Source organism: Ursus arctos, chromosome X (genome assembly GCF_023065955.2).
Source record: "Ursus arctos isolate Adak ecotype North America chromosome X, UrsArc2.0, whole genome shotgun sequence".
Taxonomy (NCBI): domain Eukaryota; kingdom Metazoa; phylum Chordata; class Mammalia; order Carnivora; family Ursidae; genus Ursus; species Ursus arctos.
The window spans coordinates 77,223,651-77,242,243 of record NC_079873.1 but is presented as its reverse complement, the minus strand read 5'-3'; the positions used below and the strand labels follow the sequence as shown (position 1 = coordinate 77,242,243).

At 39.2% G+C, this 18,593-nt stretch overlaps 1 protein-coding gene across 4 annotated transcripts in view; it reads left to right on the top strand.

Moving 5' to 3' along the window:
* PCDH19 (protocadherin 19) overlaps positions 1-18,593 on the top strand; it is a 119,129-nt gene that overhangs the window by 52,887 nt on the left and 47,649 nt on the right. For 2 of the 4 annotated variants that reach the window (XM_026483538.4, XM_057313034.1), the window contains 2 exons: positions 9,592-9,650; positions 18,100-18,269. In XM_026483538.4, the coding sequence (XP_026339323.1) occupies positions 9,592-9,650; positions 18,100-18,269 (229 nt within the window). Of the gene's footprint in view, positions 1-9,591; positions 9,651-18,096; positions 18,270-18,593 lie in introns of all 4 variants that reach the window. The other 2 variants (XM_026483539.4, XM_026483537.4) reach the window with 1 other exon arrangement.

The following is an 18,593-nucleotide window of genomic DNA, read 5'->3' as shown; positions in this document are numbered from 1 at the left end:
GCAAATCTCTTAACCTGTTCTGTCCTGCTGTTAGTGGGGTTAATAATGTTTATTTAGCTCCTAATAGTAGCAGGAGAATTAACTAGTTAATGTTGGTTAAAAGGCAAAAAAAAAAAGAAAAGAAAAAAGAAAAGGAAGGAAGGAAGGAAAGAAATGGCAAGTTTTTGTGTATTGTGTCCCTTTCCAAATGCTAATTCTTTTTTCAGGATGATATTAACAGGCGGCATCTGCTCCACTGCAGTCATTAAGCACCTCATGGATGTCTTGCTGGCTTGATGAGAAGCAAAATTCTTCAGTTCTGTGCCATGAGCTCTGTAGAAAATGTACCTACCTTCAGCCCCGGTTTTCAACTTGGGTGTCTATTTTCTGCGCATCTAAAAATATTCGTTTCCCTTATGGCTTCTCTAAGGTTTAGTAATTTTTCTTTCTCCTGAAACCCTTTTTATTTACTGTTACCGGTGCAAAATGACTATTTTGTTTCAGCTGTGGGAGAAAATGATCCCTTTTTATAACAGCTTGTTAAACATTCTGGAATTCTTTGTGATATAAAGTTCCATATAAATGCAAGATGCTTTAGTGATTATTGTTCTGTTCGTGCATTGCATAACCGCATTACAGATTTCTAATACTCTGACAATTTCAAGCTGCGGATAATATTAGCCACTTTGTGTAATTATGGCTTCACTGTGCATGGTTGCCAGCACTCTTATGTCAGAAAGTAGCCTTTTGATTAATCTCTGTTTTCGAATCAGGTCAAATTCTAACCTGCCCTTACCTCACACCCTGCATAAAATGAGAACGTATATGACGATTTGGGAGGACAGGTAGGGGCTTTTAGAGAATGAGTAAACATTTCCATTACTTTCTTGAATCCTCTTCCTATTTCTTCTCAGTTATTGTCCATGAAGTGATGCTAAAGTTTGAGCGCTTTCTTGCCTCCAACACTGATTTGGTGCAGTGCTTAAGTTGCTAGAAAATGGAGGCTACTGTGGATCGCCTTCAGTGTGCAATGCCCTTTATTTAAACTACAGACATAATTAGAGAGTTGCCAACGTTAAGCAACCATGGAGTCTGATTTTGAGAAATATTTATTGCACCTCATTAAATTTGAAATTAGTACTTAAAAGATCAGAAATAAATAATCTGTTTATATTTTTTGTGACAGTAAATATAAGTGGATGCTGTGTATGCACATTTTTGACTCTACACATTCCACTGAACTGAGATATGCCTCTGTTTGCCATGGCAGTAATCAAAATAGCTGCACCAAAAGAGAACTACGGAGAATTTCATTGACCACAAACAAGAATATGGTCTATTGTATTGTATCTAATTAGAAAACATCAAGCTGACACAGTCACAATTTCTAAGATTGTATATTACTTGACTGTTTTTGGTCAGCATGATTACATGTTACAAGCTCCAGCAACAAGCTGGACCAGGGAAGTGAATTTAGAATGATATGCCAAAGGCTGTTACTCCTTCAATGTTAAATAAGCTTGTGGAAGCAACTGGGTTTTAAGTGATATATAATATAAACAATGAGATTGGGGTTGGAATTGGATTTGGGGGGGTGTTGTTTTGGCCCACAGGCACAGGGCCACCCACTGTTTTCCCTCCAAATATTTTAAGTCTTTTCAGCTGATGAGGTTCCTCAATAGAAATTATACTCTGCAGGAAGTTAGGCCTCCATAGCTGCTAAATAACAGATTTGAGGCACCAATAAACTCGAATTTAGCAGAAAGGAATGGACCAGCTCAGTGTCTGAGAGTGTGCTGGGCCTTCCCTGAGCCAGAAGGGCTCAAACAGAGGCTGTATTCAGGAGAGCTCATATGTGACTCCCTGGGCCATTTCTTGTGGGAGGTCTTATGTTTGTTTTTTATTGTCCGTTGGGCCAGATTTACCAAGTCATAGTTTCTGAAATTGGAGCTACCCCATAAAGTCATCACTAGTCCTGTTAGGTCACCTTGTAAAGATGGTTGCTAGTGCCTTTAAAGGACAGCTGAAATAGTTACCAAGGTCTAGGGATGAAAGTGGCTCATTCCTGGAACCCTTGGACTATGTGACTAAGCTCTCCAAGTGGGACTGGAGAACTACCTTCAGTTAGTGTGTGCCAAATTTATCTTTGTCTAATTGCTCGACTATACTCTCTTGATTCACTCACTGAAAGGAACTAAGAAAGTCATTCTGAGGAAAATAGGTATAAAGCAGACTAATCACTTCCTTGATGTTACCATCTTGTGTTTGCTTTCTGTTTCAGTAGTTGGTAATGCCAAGAACAGTGCTCCTGGGAATTTTTCTTGCTGTCCTTGTTTTTGTGGCATGTTCTAGCTGAGTCAGTATTTAACATGGCTGTAGCACTTAACCTGTGTGTTTGTTTTCTTGGCTCCTTAAGAGGGGAATAACAGTTGGCACCTGCTTGTAAAGTACTTTGATATTTGGGGATGAAAGGCACTCTGTGCCTGCAAAATAACTTTAATATGTTGTAGTTACATATTTGGGGATGGTGATTGGACTCCAGGGTTTGTTCCACTGGCAAATATGATTGATAGCTACTTGCTTCTCGGGGTTAATTTTGTTTATGTGGGATAAGACAGCGTGGCTCACATGACTGGATTCATCTTATTTACTCTTAAGCTATTTTTACTCGTACTGAGGTCTTGTTGATTTTGCATTTCTACATAGAATAGGCATTAACTGGTTCCTGAGAGCTTTTTATAAGCAGATACTATTTTATAGTGCACCATACCCCACAGAACACTTAGAAAAAGATCCCAGAGCCTTATTCAGAAGGCCTTGCTCATCTATTTAATGGTATGGTGCTTAGCCTGGTCTTTCAGCAGGATTTTGCCTCTGAATTACATGGATTCCTGCAGAAAGCTGCTGTGTTTCTCAAGGAGGTCTTTGTAGTAAAATTTGCAACTGGGTTGTTCTTCTAATGGCACAACTTTGGCCCAGTCAACAATGAAGGCGGAGAAAAGCACTTTCTCTAGGCTGCCTTTGTCACCTCTAGGTAGTGTGACCACATTGATGGTGCTAGTGAAATTTTAGGAGTGATGATGAAAGGCTACCAAGAGGGGAACTCTTTCAACTTAACTTGTTGGATGTTAGTTAACCACATGGCCTGTGTTTCCCCGTAGATAGCCCTGTCTTGAAAGCCACCGGAATCCTAGAGTTCTCTTTCACATGTAGAAAAGTAGCTGCCACACTGTCAGTCTGTGACTCAGAGGACTGCAATCTGGCAGAGCCTTATCTTCTTACAGAAATTTTATCTGCTTTGGTTTGGAAACATTATCTTGTGTCACTGCTGCCATTCCCAGAGATGTGGCAGGACTGATGGATTTAGATGGGCAGAAAGCACCAAAGTGTGTCAGCTTATCCCTGGCAGTTATATCCAGACTACTGTATATTTATAAGGTAATGGTTGGGAGTGAGGACAGAGAACAAATTGCAACTAGAAGGCAGTGTGTAGAATGGATGCTTTCTGAAGAAACAGGACCACTTGGCCTAATAGAATTGATCATCGGCTTTAATTGTGATAAGTAGCCTCATTATTAACCTCTTCCAGCTCTTCTCTGTTCATTCACTGGTGCATATTATGAATACTTGCTAAGTGTCTAGCACTGTGGCAGTGAGGACTCAAAAGAGAGCTTCCAGTTCAGCTGGAGGATGAACTGACATACTACACATGAAATAATCATAGAACCCAAGGAAATGCATAAATATATTGTACAGTCTGTACACAGTGCTGAGAAATTGCTAAGTAATGTGGCATGACCAGTGATGTAGATATATTAAAAATGAGGGAAATTAGATACGGAAGAAGTAGAGGACTGATATTGGATGACCACTCAACTAAAGATTTAATTTAGATTTAATGCTGAATGCATCAAGAAACCCCTGTAAAGAGTTCCTTAAACCCTTGGAAAGAGAAGCACTGTGATGAAAACAGTGGGCGAGGAAGATTATCCACATGGCATTTTGCAGAATGGGCTAGAGTAAAAGGCAAATACAGATGAGAAAACAGTGGCATAAGGTGAGGAAGGCTGTGGAAATGTAGCTAAAGGAACAGATACACGCACTAGTTCTAAAAACTTTAAGAATTTTATAACCCATTTGATAGGGGAGAGAGATTGCCTTTATATATGATGTGAGTTTGTATGTGTAAGAAATATAAAGGCCAGATCCTCCTCTGTGAGTCACCTACTCTCATCAAGCCGTTATGGTACTATTTAGCTCTATGAAGTAGCAGTGTAATTCTCAAAGTTGTACTCTAGTGGCCTGTGTGTAAGTATATACATGTATCTGCAGGAGAGCATGTGCCACTCTTTGTGTGTGTAGGGTGTGTGTGTGTATGTGTGTGTGTATGTATTTTTCATGTTTTTTTTCTGAATGGTTGTCATTTTAACCATCCCTGGTAGGAAGTCCATTAGTTTGTGACCTCCTTGCAGGTGCAGCCTATGTCTTTTTTTTTTTTTTTTAACCTGCAGGGGTTGGTGCATGTTTATTGAATGGATGAATGAATGAACGAATGAATGAATGAGAGCCTTTTGTTTTAGAATCCTAGAATTTTTGGAACTTAAAGGGAACACTGACATCATTTGGGTTAGTCTCTTCATTTTATAGATAGATAAATTAAGGCCCGAAGAGGGATAAGGTGATTTATTCAAGGCTATCAATGAGTCAGTGACAAACATAGGAAGGGAATCCAGGTTGTCCCACTATACTATATTGCTCACTGTAGTCAAAATGGGTGTCTGTGATTGTGCATGTGAGAGAGAGAGGAAGGGAGGGCCAGGGGGAGGGAAGGGGGGAGGGGGGAGAGAGAGAGAGAGAGAGAATGAATGAATGAGAATTAGTCCTGAGATATGTGTGTAGGCATAGTTACTCGGAGCTTACTTGGCTTGTTCTCCAGTTCAGGGTAAATACGAGCTTTCTAGTGATGGCAGCTTTAGGGATGGTGCCTTTTATTCCATCTTCACTAATTCCTGCTTCAGCTGCTGCTGTCTGATGGATGAGTCTTTGAATACACATTCTAGCTGGAGGCATGCTGGCTTTATTTTTTATATAGAATTTACATTTTCATTTTTATGTGTTGGGGATAAGAAGTAAGAAAAAGCCATTTGTCAATTCATTTCCTAAACATGCCTTTGTGAAGAGATGGCATTTGAACATATAAAACAGCAATCGGTTTTAGAAAAGGGTCTTTTCATCACTGATCCATAAGTACAATTATCATTATTAGACATCAGCAGTTTAAAAAAGGATGAGCATTTTAAAATCACTCTGCTGTGCATCTGATTTGTGATTCCAGTTTTCCTGTTTGTATTGCTAAAATGATTATGAGTTTAAAACAAAATAATTAGCAGATTGCAGTTAGGATGTTTTTTCAGTTTGATGAGACTTTTAAAGTGTATTTTAAAATGGCTATTCGTTTTCAAATGAAAACCTTAAGGTTGGAGGATTCTCTGTTTTAATCTCAGTGTCTGCAACCTTTTTTAGCTTTGTGTAGTGACCTGGGGATTTGTGCTACTGGGCAAAGATTCTAGTTCTGGATATCTGCATTTATTAGTTTCTTTCTCCTTCGAGTTGAAGTCTCTCCTGGTGATAAATGTGGTGCTGAGAGAGGCACAGTCACTCTTCCAGAGACTAGGGTAAAATTCAATGAACTGGAAAAGTAATGCAAAATGACAATTAAAGTAGGGCATTCTGGTACCTTGGGGGCCTGACAAAATGGAAGAATTTGACTTGTGATGTGCCAGACTTATTAACATAGAGACATCATACCATACCACCTACCCAGAAGTCTTGTTGGAAACCTCACATTTCCAGAAAGGAGCTCAGAATAGAAAGTGGTGATCAAAGAAGGCTCCAAAACAGGTAAAAAAACAAAAAACAACAAGAACCAAAACATTACACAAAAGTCTCTGTATTAAAGATCGTGTAATTTCCCTCTTAGAACAACAACATTTCAGCTCTCTGCCCAGACCTTAACTCTTATTTTCTAGACAAATACAGTTTCTAAGAACACAGTAGAGTAGGAGAATCAGACTCGAAATGGAAGAGGAGCTGTTTTTGATATATTGATAGCACTGAGAAGTAATAATACAGAAGTGTTTGATAGCAAGGTGGTGAAGGACATATGTTAAAAATTAAAGGTAAGAACTCAAAAACCAGAGCACTTTGGGGCCAGTGAGTATCCCGGCAAAACCTGCATGGCACAGTGATATATGTTTAGAAGGGTGCTCCTGAGTAACGATAAACAACCGATAGATACCCTTCAGAAACCAGGCAGAATGGTTAGGATTTTAAATCAAAGTCTTAGTCCTTGCAGAGGAAAGCCCTAAGCTATCTAAAAAAACTCAGCTATCCAGAAGTACTTATTCTTTAGGTTTTCAGAAAATCAAGGTGTTATTAAACCTAAGCCAAGTGAGAAGTCTGTTCTCAATGAGTTCCTAGGATAAACACTTCTAATTAAAGAAAGGATTTGGGGGAAATACATTAAATAGTGGGAAAGTGACTCTTATTTTCCATTCCATTGAGACTGGAAGTAAAAGTTTGCTCTAGACCCATTTTTTTAATGTCAAAATTAGTTTTTTCAGAAACAAATGTTGTTCTTGTCTCTTTACTGTGTTCCTGTGTTAACTTGGCTGTCTCATTAGAGATGGGGACATTTCCTAGTGAAATTAATGTGACATTTAGAGAAAATTTCCCCTCTCAAATGTTTCATGTTATTTGCCATTTAGAATACTTAGAGAGGGGATTGGAATAATGTCAAGCAAATTTTGATTAAATAAGGCTAACCAGGAGCCAATATTTTCATGCAAAAAAGAAACGCTCTTTTAATATTTCTTTAAAAAGTGTATTTCTGCTCTGCTTCTTTAGTCTATGTTGAGATGACCTTGACAAATAACCTGACAGAAGAGATGCCGTCCTCTAAACAGCTGGGCTTGCATTAGAAAACACAGCACATCAGGTCAAAGCCTGTGGTCGGTCCTTTGCTCAGGACAGTTCTCTCCTCTGGATGTACATTAGAAGTACCTGGGGAGCTTTAAAAAATAGCAGTGCCTGGACCCGACTCCGGGCCAATTACCTCAGAATCTCTTGGACTGGTACCTTGGCAACAGTATTTTTAAAAACCCCAAAGTTCCCTAGTTGTTTCTAATGTGCATTCGGGCTGAGAACCACTGGCTTAAGACATGCAAACTATTCATTAAGAAAAGATTATTTCTTTCTTCAGGTGGTCTGAGTCTCATTCTTTGCTTCATCTGAAGTGTGGAAAAAATGTTCCCTTTCAATGCACAGAAGTTGGGTTTGAGCACATACCTTGAATCAATATGAGCAGAACACTTGACGTCAATATACACAGACTGATAATAGGGTATCTGTGGCCAATTAGCTCAGTTGTTTGGAATGTAGTATTAAGGGGGTCAGGATGGTGTATGCTGTCAATTAGAATAATTCTGTTTCATAGGTTGTTTCCATAACTCCAATCAAGTGGCCTCACGAAGAGACCTGAGACCGATTACAAAAACAAAAAGACAATGGATGACTCAACATAGGCCCATCTGCTATGGGAAAATTGGTTCTAGAAATCTGCCTCATGATTAGTGCTTCAGGTTCCGTAGAAAGCAGGGGATAAGGATTCCCACCATTACCACCATGAGTCATGATAAATTCAGTTGAACTTCCCCTTTGGATTCATGTTCTATTGTCTTTATTTTATATAGGGAAGAAAGCGAGGCATGCAGAAATTAGGTAATTTAACCAAGGTTGCACAGCAAAACTAGTCATTGAACTCCTGAGTACTTAATCAATTTCCTGTTTTAACTGGATAGCATGCTTTTTGGCAGGTGGAGACTTCCACTTGTTAAATTATATATTGTATTGACTATCATAAAATAGCACACTTACCCAGCACAATTTTTGCCTATTATGTTGGTATAATAAATTAATTCAAGAAATGCTTGTTGGTTGACTGACTGATGGATAACCTCTTCCAGCAACACTTCCAGCATTTAATTCCCAATGCAGCTTCAAGTTTGCCTCTTCTTCCTGTAATTATATTTGCAACAGTTTCAGCGTCCATTTTCTTATGAACAAATTAGAAATGAACTGACTCTTTTGATTTTTTACTCTCCCAACCCATTCCTGACAACAGAACCAAAAATCACTTGTGGTTTACATTAAAGGGGATTTTATCCTCTAGATAAAAACAGTGTGAGTGGATATTACAGAGCCTGTCTTCAAACGAGGAGCATGTAGAGGGCATGAGCATGCCTGAGTAAGTACAGGACAATGGTGGGATTTAGTTTTCTTCACAATACTCTCTCCTCCTTTCTCTCACCTACTCACCACGGCCATCCCCTCCTACTCTAGATACTTAGGGTCTCTACCCTGATTTTTTGCTCTTTGGTACTCATGCGGTGGTTGATTTACTATCACCTATCCTGTTTTCTCTTCTACCAGACTCTGAGTTCCTTGAAACCAAAAGCTGCATCTAAGAGCCCCGCACAGTTAATGTCTGACAGGAAGTCATCTGAAAGGAATCTGCTATTTTGTTAGCTAGACAGCTATTTTGTTTCCTTTTTCGGGCACTTTTAGTCGAAGTGATTTCAGAAGGCCCCAAAGAATGGTAAGCGTGGTGAGGATGTCTGGTAGGCTAGCAGGAAGATGGAGATACGTTTAAGGCATTTTCCAGTATATACAATGATTCTTTGAGAGTAGTACTTTAGTGTTGGGGGTAAGATTCATTTTACTAGGACTTTCGGTTACTTCAGTGTCAACTGTTCCCTGCATTCCCACCTTCTAAGGCTTCCCCTCTGGGTGCTCATAAACGTTTTCCCATCTCTTTCATCTGGCAGGTATTCTGCATTTGCTTTTGTAAAGCTGTTGCTCAGGCAGTCTACTGGAACCAGATTAGGCAGTAGTGTTTTAATGATAGGAGCCGAGACAGGGTTTGCTTGCAAACTTCATGTTTCACATGAAAGGCTTTGGCACCCCCTGTGGACTGCCCTTCACCCGGTTTCAGGCATAATTCTTGTTTGCCTTTATATCTGTGATAAAACGGCAGCCTTCCTGCATAACCAGCACTGAGCAAAATGTCTTAAAGGGAAGTGCACAGTTTAAATCCACAGTAGGGGATTACCTTGCCCACATTTCCATGTCTATGGAATAAATATTTTAACATGTTAATTATCTACTACTAATAAAAATACCTTTGTACTTCCAGTCAATTTGATGGACACAGAATTATATCCACTGGGAATGGGAAGCAATTAGTTTCTGTAAAGATTAGGGGTCATGCTGTATCTTCCTCTAAGTGCTTGCATGGTCAGTAGCCATCCATATTCTAGCGGATGTTTGTATCAATTTCATCTTGGCCTGCAGCAGGTGAGGGCTGCCTCCACAGAACCCCCAGGGCCCTAAGGAGGCGGCAGGCATTCCTCAGGCTGTTACCCCACTATGGCCTCAGTTTCTGATTCATTCATTGCTTCTCGCCCAGCAGAAAAATCCCCCTAAGTAGGACAGGTTGGCTCTTTTCATGAATCATCTATGTAACCTTTTTAATCTTTTTTTTTCCCGTTGCAGACTGAAAACTATTCCTTTGATTCCAACTATGTGAACAGCCGAGCCCATTTAATCAAAAGGTATGTTGGTTCGCTTGCCTATTTCTACAACCAAGCTTCACTTAATATAAAAAGCAAAACAGATTAAACCTTTTAAATGATGCCTTTGTTTTTTAAAAATATTTTTTTAATTTATTTGAGAGAGAGAAAGAGAGAGAGAGAGACTCTCAAGCGGACTTCCTGCTGAGCGCGGTGTCTGACTTGGGGCTGGATCCCAGGACCCTGAGACCATGACAGGACTCAAAATCAAAAGTTGGGTGCTTAACCACTGAGCCACCCAGAAACCCCATGATGCCTTTGTCTTTGGATTTTAAAATGAATGCCTATCTGCTTATTGTAAGAGATTTGAAAAATTCAGAAAAACATAAAAAAATAAAAATCACTGGTAATTCCACTATGCCAAAATAATCACTGTTGGCATTTTACCATGTTCCTTTACATCAAAATGTATGCATAAACACAAATTAAAAAAAAACTGGGGTCATATTAAAATATGGTTTTATATGATGATTTTGAAATCTAATATTAGAAAACAGATACTCTCAAAATCATGTTGATAATCAAAATTCTTGTTGCTCTGCACTTTAAATGAAGAGAGGCCTTAAACAGTTTCTCATGTGGACCTTTCAGTGAATTTCAAGATTGCCGTTATTTTGTCAGCTTTGGAATCATTTTAAAGCTATGTTAATGGCAGATTAGCTAATTTATCTTTCAAAAACTTTGTAGATGAGAGAGGAAAACAATCTTTGCATGATTCAATACTTCCTAAATTATTTGGAAGTGTTTCAAATGTGGCATTCAAAATTAAAATTTGAGTGATTGGTTGGTCATAACTCAGTTATACATGGAGCTACAGAATGCAGAGCTGAATACGGCCAAGGAACATTCCATCTGGTGGGGCACCAAGGTTCAGGGAGCCCTCTACGGAGGGAGAACTAAACAAAATGGGGAACTTCTTGTGCTGAAAAACCAGTACTGATTATTCAGATGATGCCTTTATTACTGCTTCATGCAAATATCCTCTTGAATGGTCCAGTGGTTATTCTGCAGCTAAAATTGAACCCTGAGCGTGTTTGTTAAAATAATATAAATAAAATAGAGAAGCAAGCAGAGTATGTTAGAGCTACAGTAGAGAAGATGCAAAAATTCTATTATTTTGCTGGCTCTAATCCCATAATTTAAATCATCAGATGAGTAGGATTTGAAGAATCAACTGGCTTGTCGAACAAGCCACTTTAATTCATATTTAATTTAATTCATGATGCTGCAGTAATTCCTGAAAACATGCTAGGCTTATCTATATTGGTCTGGAATTGCTTGTGACCTTAAGTGATGATCGTTAATTATCGTTAATTAAAATGAATAGCCCAGCATTACCGGTGGTGGCACCGTTTGGAATTTTGTTTTGAGGGATTGGGAGGAATCCATTTTGAATATTTTCTTAGTTCACAGAATAAACTCAAAAGGTAAGGAATTCAAAATTATCTGGCTGATCTGTTTTAGTAGGAAAACGACCCCTCTTTATGTGCACTGATTAACTTCGCAGCAAAATCTGCTTTATTTTCTGCTTTAGGACTGTTGTTCCAAACCTTCTGGTAAAAATTCTGGTAAAAACAGTGACTTGACTTATCTTTACAGGTCCCTTCACAGCTTTGCGTACCTGGGAATTCTAAGACCAGGTTAAACTGATAACATGAGCCTGAATTTCACAGCGTGGCAGAAAGCCTTCTCCTGGGAACCCTCCCTGTCTCAGACCCGAATGTACAATGCACAGGCAGACTGATGAGATGAAAACTTAATGTTCAAACATTTCATTTTGGGAATACGTGTATTTCCACAGCAGCTTTGGGACTCAATAGAAACCTCTGATTTTGATTAATTACTTTATATGTTTTTGTCTACATACAAAATGCACAGCCTGGACTTAATAGGCTTTCGGTGAAATTTCTCCCGATGTTGCCTGAAACCAAAAATAGTGACTTTTTACCAGGGTCCGCTTTGATTAAGAGGAAACATCTGAAAGCTCAGGGACACATGCATTTTTGCCAGGTTCTGTTTTTGGAACCTTGAGGGCTGTGGAAAACCACAAAGGCCTTGGAATTTACGGGATCCATTGAGTTTAGACAAAGCACAATACCTGGAAAGATACAGGAAATCTTGTGTGCTATGCTTTTCTGGGGACTAACCATTTTAAATGTAAAATGTGTGGAAAATGTTAAGAGAGAGTGGTAACACCAGGTGATAAAAACCCCGCAAACTGTGTTCAAATAGCTCACAGTGATGTTTGAAAGGGATTTCACTGTATGTGGTTTCTTGAGGATCCATTTACATGCATGGAAAAATCTCCCAGCCAGGAAATTCTGAATCTTGTTATCAGTTTTAATTTTACTATCAAGTCCTGATTCTTGGTTTTTTTTTTTTAAGATTTTATTTATTTATCTGAGAGAGAGGGAGACAGAGAGAGAGAGAGCGCGCGAGTGCACAAGCAAGGGGAGGGACCAAGGGAGAAGCAGAGTCCCTGCTGAACAGGGAGCCGGAAGGGAATCAGGGCTCGATCACAGGACCCGGAGTTCATGACCTGAGCCAAAGGCAGACACTTAACCAACTGAACCACCCAGTTGCCCCTCAAGCCCTGTTTCTTTGAATCCAGTCTCAGGAGAATTTTGAGAACTTCTTTTCCTATCCATTTTCTTTTCCTCTGTTCACTTCCTACTTATCGAAGGATGCTTCTTGGGCCCTTCTTTTTATCATTCTCCAGCAGTTGCTAACTGTCTTGTCCAGACAGTTTACACACAGGCTTCTTTTTCTCTCTCACATCTATTTACCTCGGGTAAACGGAGGGAAAGACAGAGAGCAAGGGGCTTCCCCCAAGCACAAATCAAGGTTGAGAAGGGTAAAGAGTGGATCTGGAAGGGAAAGGGAAGGTGGATGGCACATAATCTTTGCACCACGGAATCTGGTGTTATATTTCTGTGTTTTTGTTTGTTTTCAGAACATCACCTGCAGCCTGCAGGTGTGCCCAAAGCTTATGTCAGGATTCTAGATTAACAAGCCAAGACAGTTCAGAATTTGTTCTGGATGGGCTTCCTTCCTGCGATGTTTGTTTCCTTGGTATCTTCTCAGAGCAAGGAAAGCCAGCAGTTGCACTTTGCCCTGGTTGTAACACTCTCTTTCCTCATGCTTGGTTTCTGTGCTGCGGTCTGATATCTACGCCTGCGGTGCTTTTGGAGCAATAACAAGCAGGGCATGAGGCTGTAGCACAAAGGAAATAAAGCAGGAAATGAACAAGATAGCGAAGTGGTGTGGAAAGGAAAATGAACATTGGCTCCTAAAGCATACAGAGTGCTTTCCTTTTCCACCCACATTGTTCTGGGGTTTTGCCGCACCTGGTGTCATGCCTCGTCTATAACAAGTGCTGGTACATGTTTATTGAATGAATGGATGAAAGACAGTTAAGAAAATCTCGGCATTTTTCCAATGAGAGCGAGCACTTAACTTCCCTGTAAACCAGGAATTTCTGACCTTTGATGTGCGTTAGAGTCACCTAGGAAGATTGTTAAATGCCAAGTCTTTAGCTCCATCCCTAGAGAACCTCCAGTTTTCATAGGTTCCCAAGGTGATTGTGGTGCAGGTAGGAGATCCAGGAACCACTGTAGAATCATCCTTATATTCTCTAAATATTGTGACAATACTCTTGACTTTTACTGCCTTCTCGTTCTTACTCTTAGATGGCATTCCTTGGGTATGTGGTGTCACCTACTACAAAGATATGACCTGTTTCCTTTCAGATTATTCTGTCTTTTAGAAAGATTTCCAATATTTGAAACGGTAAATTTGGGTTAGAATTTGAATAATGTTTATTCATGAAGGATTTTCTGAGTAACTCTTATGTTCAGAGGCTTGCTCTGGGTGTTTTCAAACAAATCTGTCCCTTTGTTGGCTACCAGCACAGTAATAGAAACATTTGCATTTACAATGCCATTGCAAAGGGTACCCCTAATTTATTGTCCCACAAAAGTTGGTTTACAAGTCTTTCATCTCCCAAGAGGTACACAGGTAATAAAGCAAGTGAAATCAGCATTTTTTATGCCTGGCATAAATTGTTATTTGTTTTGGGTGAGTAGCCATTTACCAGGCTGTTTTACAATTTGCAGCATCTTGCTCACTGGGTCTTAAACTGCCTTACCCAAATCCATTCATTAAGCCACTAAATGTCCTTACAAGATTAGAGTAAGTGGTACTTAGTTTGTCAGATGGGCAAACTGATCTTTAGGTGGGTTAACTATTCCAGGGTTTGGGGGAGGGATGTTAGACCCCTTGCATTTTTTTTTCAGAGAATACATGACTATCATTTTTGGAGTCTTTTAAAAAATTTTTATTAAGTTTTTAATTTTAATTCCAGTATAGTTAACATACAGTGTTATATTAGTTTCAGGGGTACAGTATAGTGATTCAACAATTCTATATATCACTCAATGCTCATCATGATAAGTGTACTCTTTTTTTTATAATTTTTATTTTGTGATAAGTGTACTCTTAATCCCCATCACCTATTTCACCCATTCCCCTACCTACCTCCCCTCTGGTAACTATCAGATTGTTCTCTGTAGCTAAGTGTCTTTTTCTTGGTTTACCTCTCTCTCCCGCTCTCTCTCTTTCTTTGTTTTGTCTCTTAAATTCCACATGTGAGTGAAATCGTATGGTGTTCATCTTTCTCTGACTGACCTGTTTCTCTTAGCATTATATTCTCTAGCTCCATCCATGTTGCAGGTGGCAAGATTTCATTCTTTTTGTGGCTGAATAATACTCCATCGTATGTATATATATATCACCTCATCTACTGATGGATGCTTAGGCTGCTTCCATAATTTGGCTATAATAAATAATGCTACAATAAACATAGGGGTGCATACAGCCTTTCAAATTGGTGTTTTTGTATTTTGGGGGTAAATACTCAGGAATGGGATTACTGGATGGTAGGTTAGTTGTATTTTTAATTTTTTGAGGAACCTCCATACTATTTTCCACAGTAGCTGAACCAGTTTGCATTCCTAACAACAGTGCATGAGGGTTCCCTTTTCTCCATATCCTCACCAACACTTGTTGTTTCTTGTGCTTTTTATTTCAGCCAAGAATACCTGACTTTTTATACTCACACTACCAGTTCCAAGCAGCTAATCCTTCACTATTTTATTATTTCTCTCATTTCTACCTAAAAAAAAATCTCTGAGGTGGTTTGTAATATTCAGATGCATATAAAAAGGGTGATCAGACTTTAAAAAATCAGATCTAAACCAATTGGGTGAAGATAAATAGTGATCCTTGGCATCCAAATCACAGCAATTAAATATTATGTTTATTGTGAAGCTTTTGAGAAGCCAAGACAAAATGGTAAGTACACCAGGGTATATAGTTCTCGTTTTTCAATAAAGGAAGGACACACATTTGACAGGAGAATTTCTTTTCCTATTCTTGAATTCTAAGAGAAATGAACATAGTGGACAGTGTCTGACTATAGTTTATGGAAGATATAAAAACATTATCTAAGTACATATTTCCTGTATCAATCCTATAAAAAGACCACACACATAATGTTTAATTATAACTCAATGAAGATGTTACCATGTGGAGTAATGATCATATTAAACATAACCATTTATTGAGCATTTGTGTCCACCCAGTACTTCATGTACAGTATCTCATTGAGCCCTCAAAATGGCCTTGTGAAGAAGGTTTTAGCAAATGCATTTTACAGACAAGGAAATTAAGGCTCAAAGACATTAGATATCAGGCCCAGGGTTCCATAGATGAAGTGGCGCAGTATGGATTGTCACTTATTTTAATGACAGTGCTCTTTCCACTACAGCCTGGAAATCTAACATGCCACAGGAATAGAGTTTGAAAGAACCTAAAGCAGTGGTTTTCAACTGAAGGTGATTTGGCAACGTATAGAGACCTTTTTGGTTATAAGTTCTGGGAAAAGCACTACTAGCATCTAATGGGTAGAGGCCAGGGATGCTGTTAAACATTCTACAATGTACAGGATGGCCTCTGACCACAAAACATTATGCAGCCCAAATGTCAATAGTGCCAAGGTTGAGAAACCTTGGTCTAAGGGATGGTTAATTGCATTGTCCTTATATTAGTCCTCAACGTATGTCTCAAGCATATTTTGGCAACTGCTGAAATGCACTCAGTTCAGGGTTGAAGTCTCTGGTTTAAAGCAACAATTTTGTGTTGTAGATTAAAGAAATTTTCATGTGTTCCAGATGCCAGAAATACAGGTCAAAAATATAATTTTGTTTTAAAAATATATGAACCAAGCAGGTCATTTCCTTTCTTCTGAGATGCAGGAGTCCATGTGGGCAGGACCAAATTTTTTTTTTCTAAAAGACAAACTTTGAATCTGTTCAAGCTTATGGCATTAGTAATTACAGGACGCCCCAACATCTGTGCCATAAAGCTAGAAATGGCTACACAGTCTAAAGCCTGTGTTTCCAATTGGTCTTCCTGACCATAAAAGAATTTTAGGATGATTGGTTTTTTAATAGAACTGTATGCTGGTGGGTCCACAGGGCTGCGGAGCTGCATGACATAATTTGGAGGAGCTGAGTGAGTTGGCTTATTGAATGATTTTAGTTTTAATACAGGTGATGCTCTGTGATCCTTTCTGAAAATAATTAGCACACAGGTCAATGCTTTACTCTCTCCTGCTCTTCATTTTCTTATAATTATGGCTTTCCAGTTACTGCCCTTTTGATCTTTTCCTTTTCATATTCAGAGCAGCAAGCATTCTACATCTAGGTTGGTCATATGTTAAAAATCTGCGGTGATTCCTTTTGACCAATATAGAGAATGACAAGGGATCTATTGTGTCCATGGCATAGCTCTTCATCATATGTACTGAATGTTCTTATCAAAGCCTCAGAGAGCCAGGCCTGCAGATGTTCAAGGTTGAGCACACCAGATGAGTTTGCACTATCATCTCCACAGGCTCCCTTTTCAGAGGTACAGTAGGTCTGTTGGGACTTGTCCTAATTCACGAGCATGACACTCTCCCGTTGTTGAGACAACAACACATTTTCTTGAGTATGCCTTTGCTACTTCCTCACTGATTGGGGAATGGATTCTCAATTCACTAGGTGTTTCAGATTCATAGTTTATGGTCCATAGTGTTGCACATCTGCAGATGCTGTCAGGGCATACAAAGTATTAGAAATAGCAGGTGGGGCCTCTATGGATGTACCTTATGTATCATTCTCTATTTTTGTGTGAGGTTCTTGGATACTATGTTTAGTGCATTGTATGGTGGATTGATTTAATAAATGCAAGAAAAATAGGCCCATAAACTCCTCAGCTGAAAGTTTTCATATTCTTAGCATAACTACACTCACAGTTTTATTAGCGCTCACTCTCTGGTTCTCACTTTTATCTTACTGTGCCTGCACCAAGGCTTCTCTTCTCAGCTCCTGCCTCTCCCCATTTTCCTTGAATCTGTCTCTCTGACTTTCTCAGTTAAAACTGACCTGAGTTCTCTGTTCCTGATAATTCTTTCTATTTTAGTTGAAGCACCTCAATTTCTGCCACTTCAGTTTTTGCAGTTGATTAGTAGACATCGTTGGAGAAGTGTTATACATAGTGGTTAAGGTTCCAGTCACTGGAGCTAGACTGCCTGGGTTTGGTCTTAGATCTGCTACATTTTCATCAGCTGTATGACCTTGGGCAAGGTATTTAACTTCCATGTGCTTCTGTTTTTTTCATCTGTAAATGGGAATATTAATGGTACCTTCCTCTTATATAGATGTGGTGACTAAAAATGTTAATTCATGTCAAGCACTTAGAATAGTGCCTTATGTATAGTAATTGCTCAGTAAACATTAGCTACTATTTTACCTTGGTTATATAAAAAGAGAAAACCTTCTGAAATGCAGGTGGTTGTTTCAGATTTGTACCTTCTTCTACCTTCCTATAGTAACACATTGAAGATAAGTGAGTGAAAGTATTAGCTACATCAGCATCCAATAGTGGGAACCTCTCTGCAGTGTTAAGTTCCATTATCTTTATTTTTTAAAGATTTATTTATTTATTGAATCATGGAACTTTACATCAAAAACTAGGGATGTACTGTATGGTGACTAACATAATATAATAATTTTTTAAAAAAGATTTATTTATTTATTTATTTGAGAGAGCCCACTGAGCATGGAGCCCAGCGTGATGCAGGGCTCGATCTCACAGCCCATGAGATCATGACCTGAGCCAAAATCATAAGTTGGACAGTCAACCAACTGAGGCACCCAAGTGTTCCAAGTTCCATTATCTTTAAACAGAAATTCCTCTTCTTTCTACTCTTTTGGACAATCCAGTCACTGTTGGCCTCACCACAGAGCTGACATCATCCTGGCTCTGAAAGATTTTAAAAATCAGATTATCACAGTTGTAAATGATCATTCTTTCTTCAACCCAGCAGCTCTACCTTCAAGGACTTAGAGGGCAACAGCCTGAAGGATAGTGGTCATGAAGAGAGCGACCAGACTGACAGTGAGCATGATGTCCAGCGGAGCCTGTATTGTGATACTGCTGTCAACGATGTGCTGAACACCAGTGTGACCTCCATGGGATCGCAGATGCCTGACCATGGTAAGGGCTGGATGGGTGTAAATTGCAGCCATAGATCCCACAGAACCAGAATATTCGTAGGTACATTGTACTACTTTACTGTAATGTGTGTGTTGTCGATGTGTGCACTGTGCTCATGCCTGAATTGCATCTACAGAGTTGTGAGATGTCCTGACAGCAGACCAGATTCTTCTTTATCCTCCCTGAGTGGATCCCCTAAGTTTGTATAATGTTCAGGCATTTTAAAAGCTGACTACATATACATATCGCATACATTCTCTTCAATAATAACTGCACTGAGCACATAGAAAATGAGCAGATGCCTTCTCACCAGGAATAAATGCC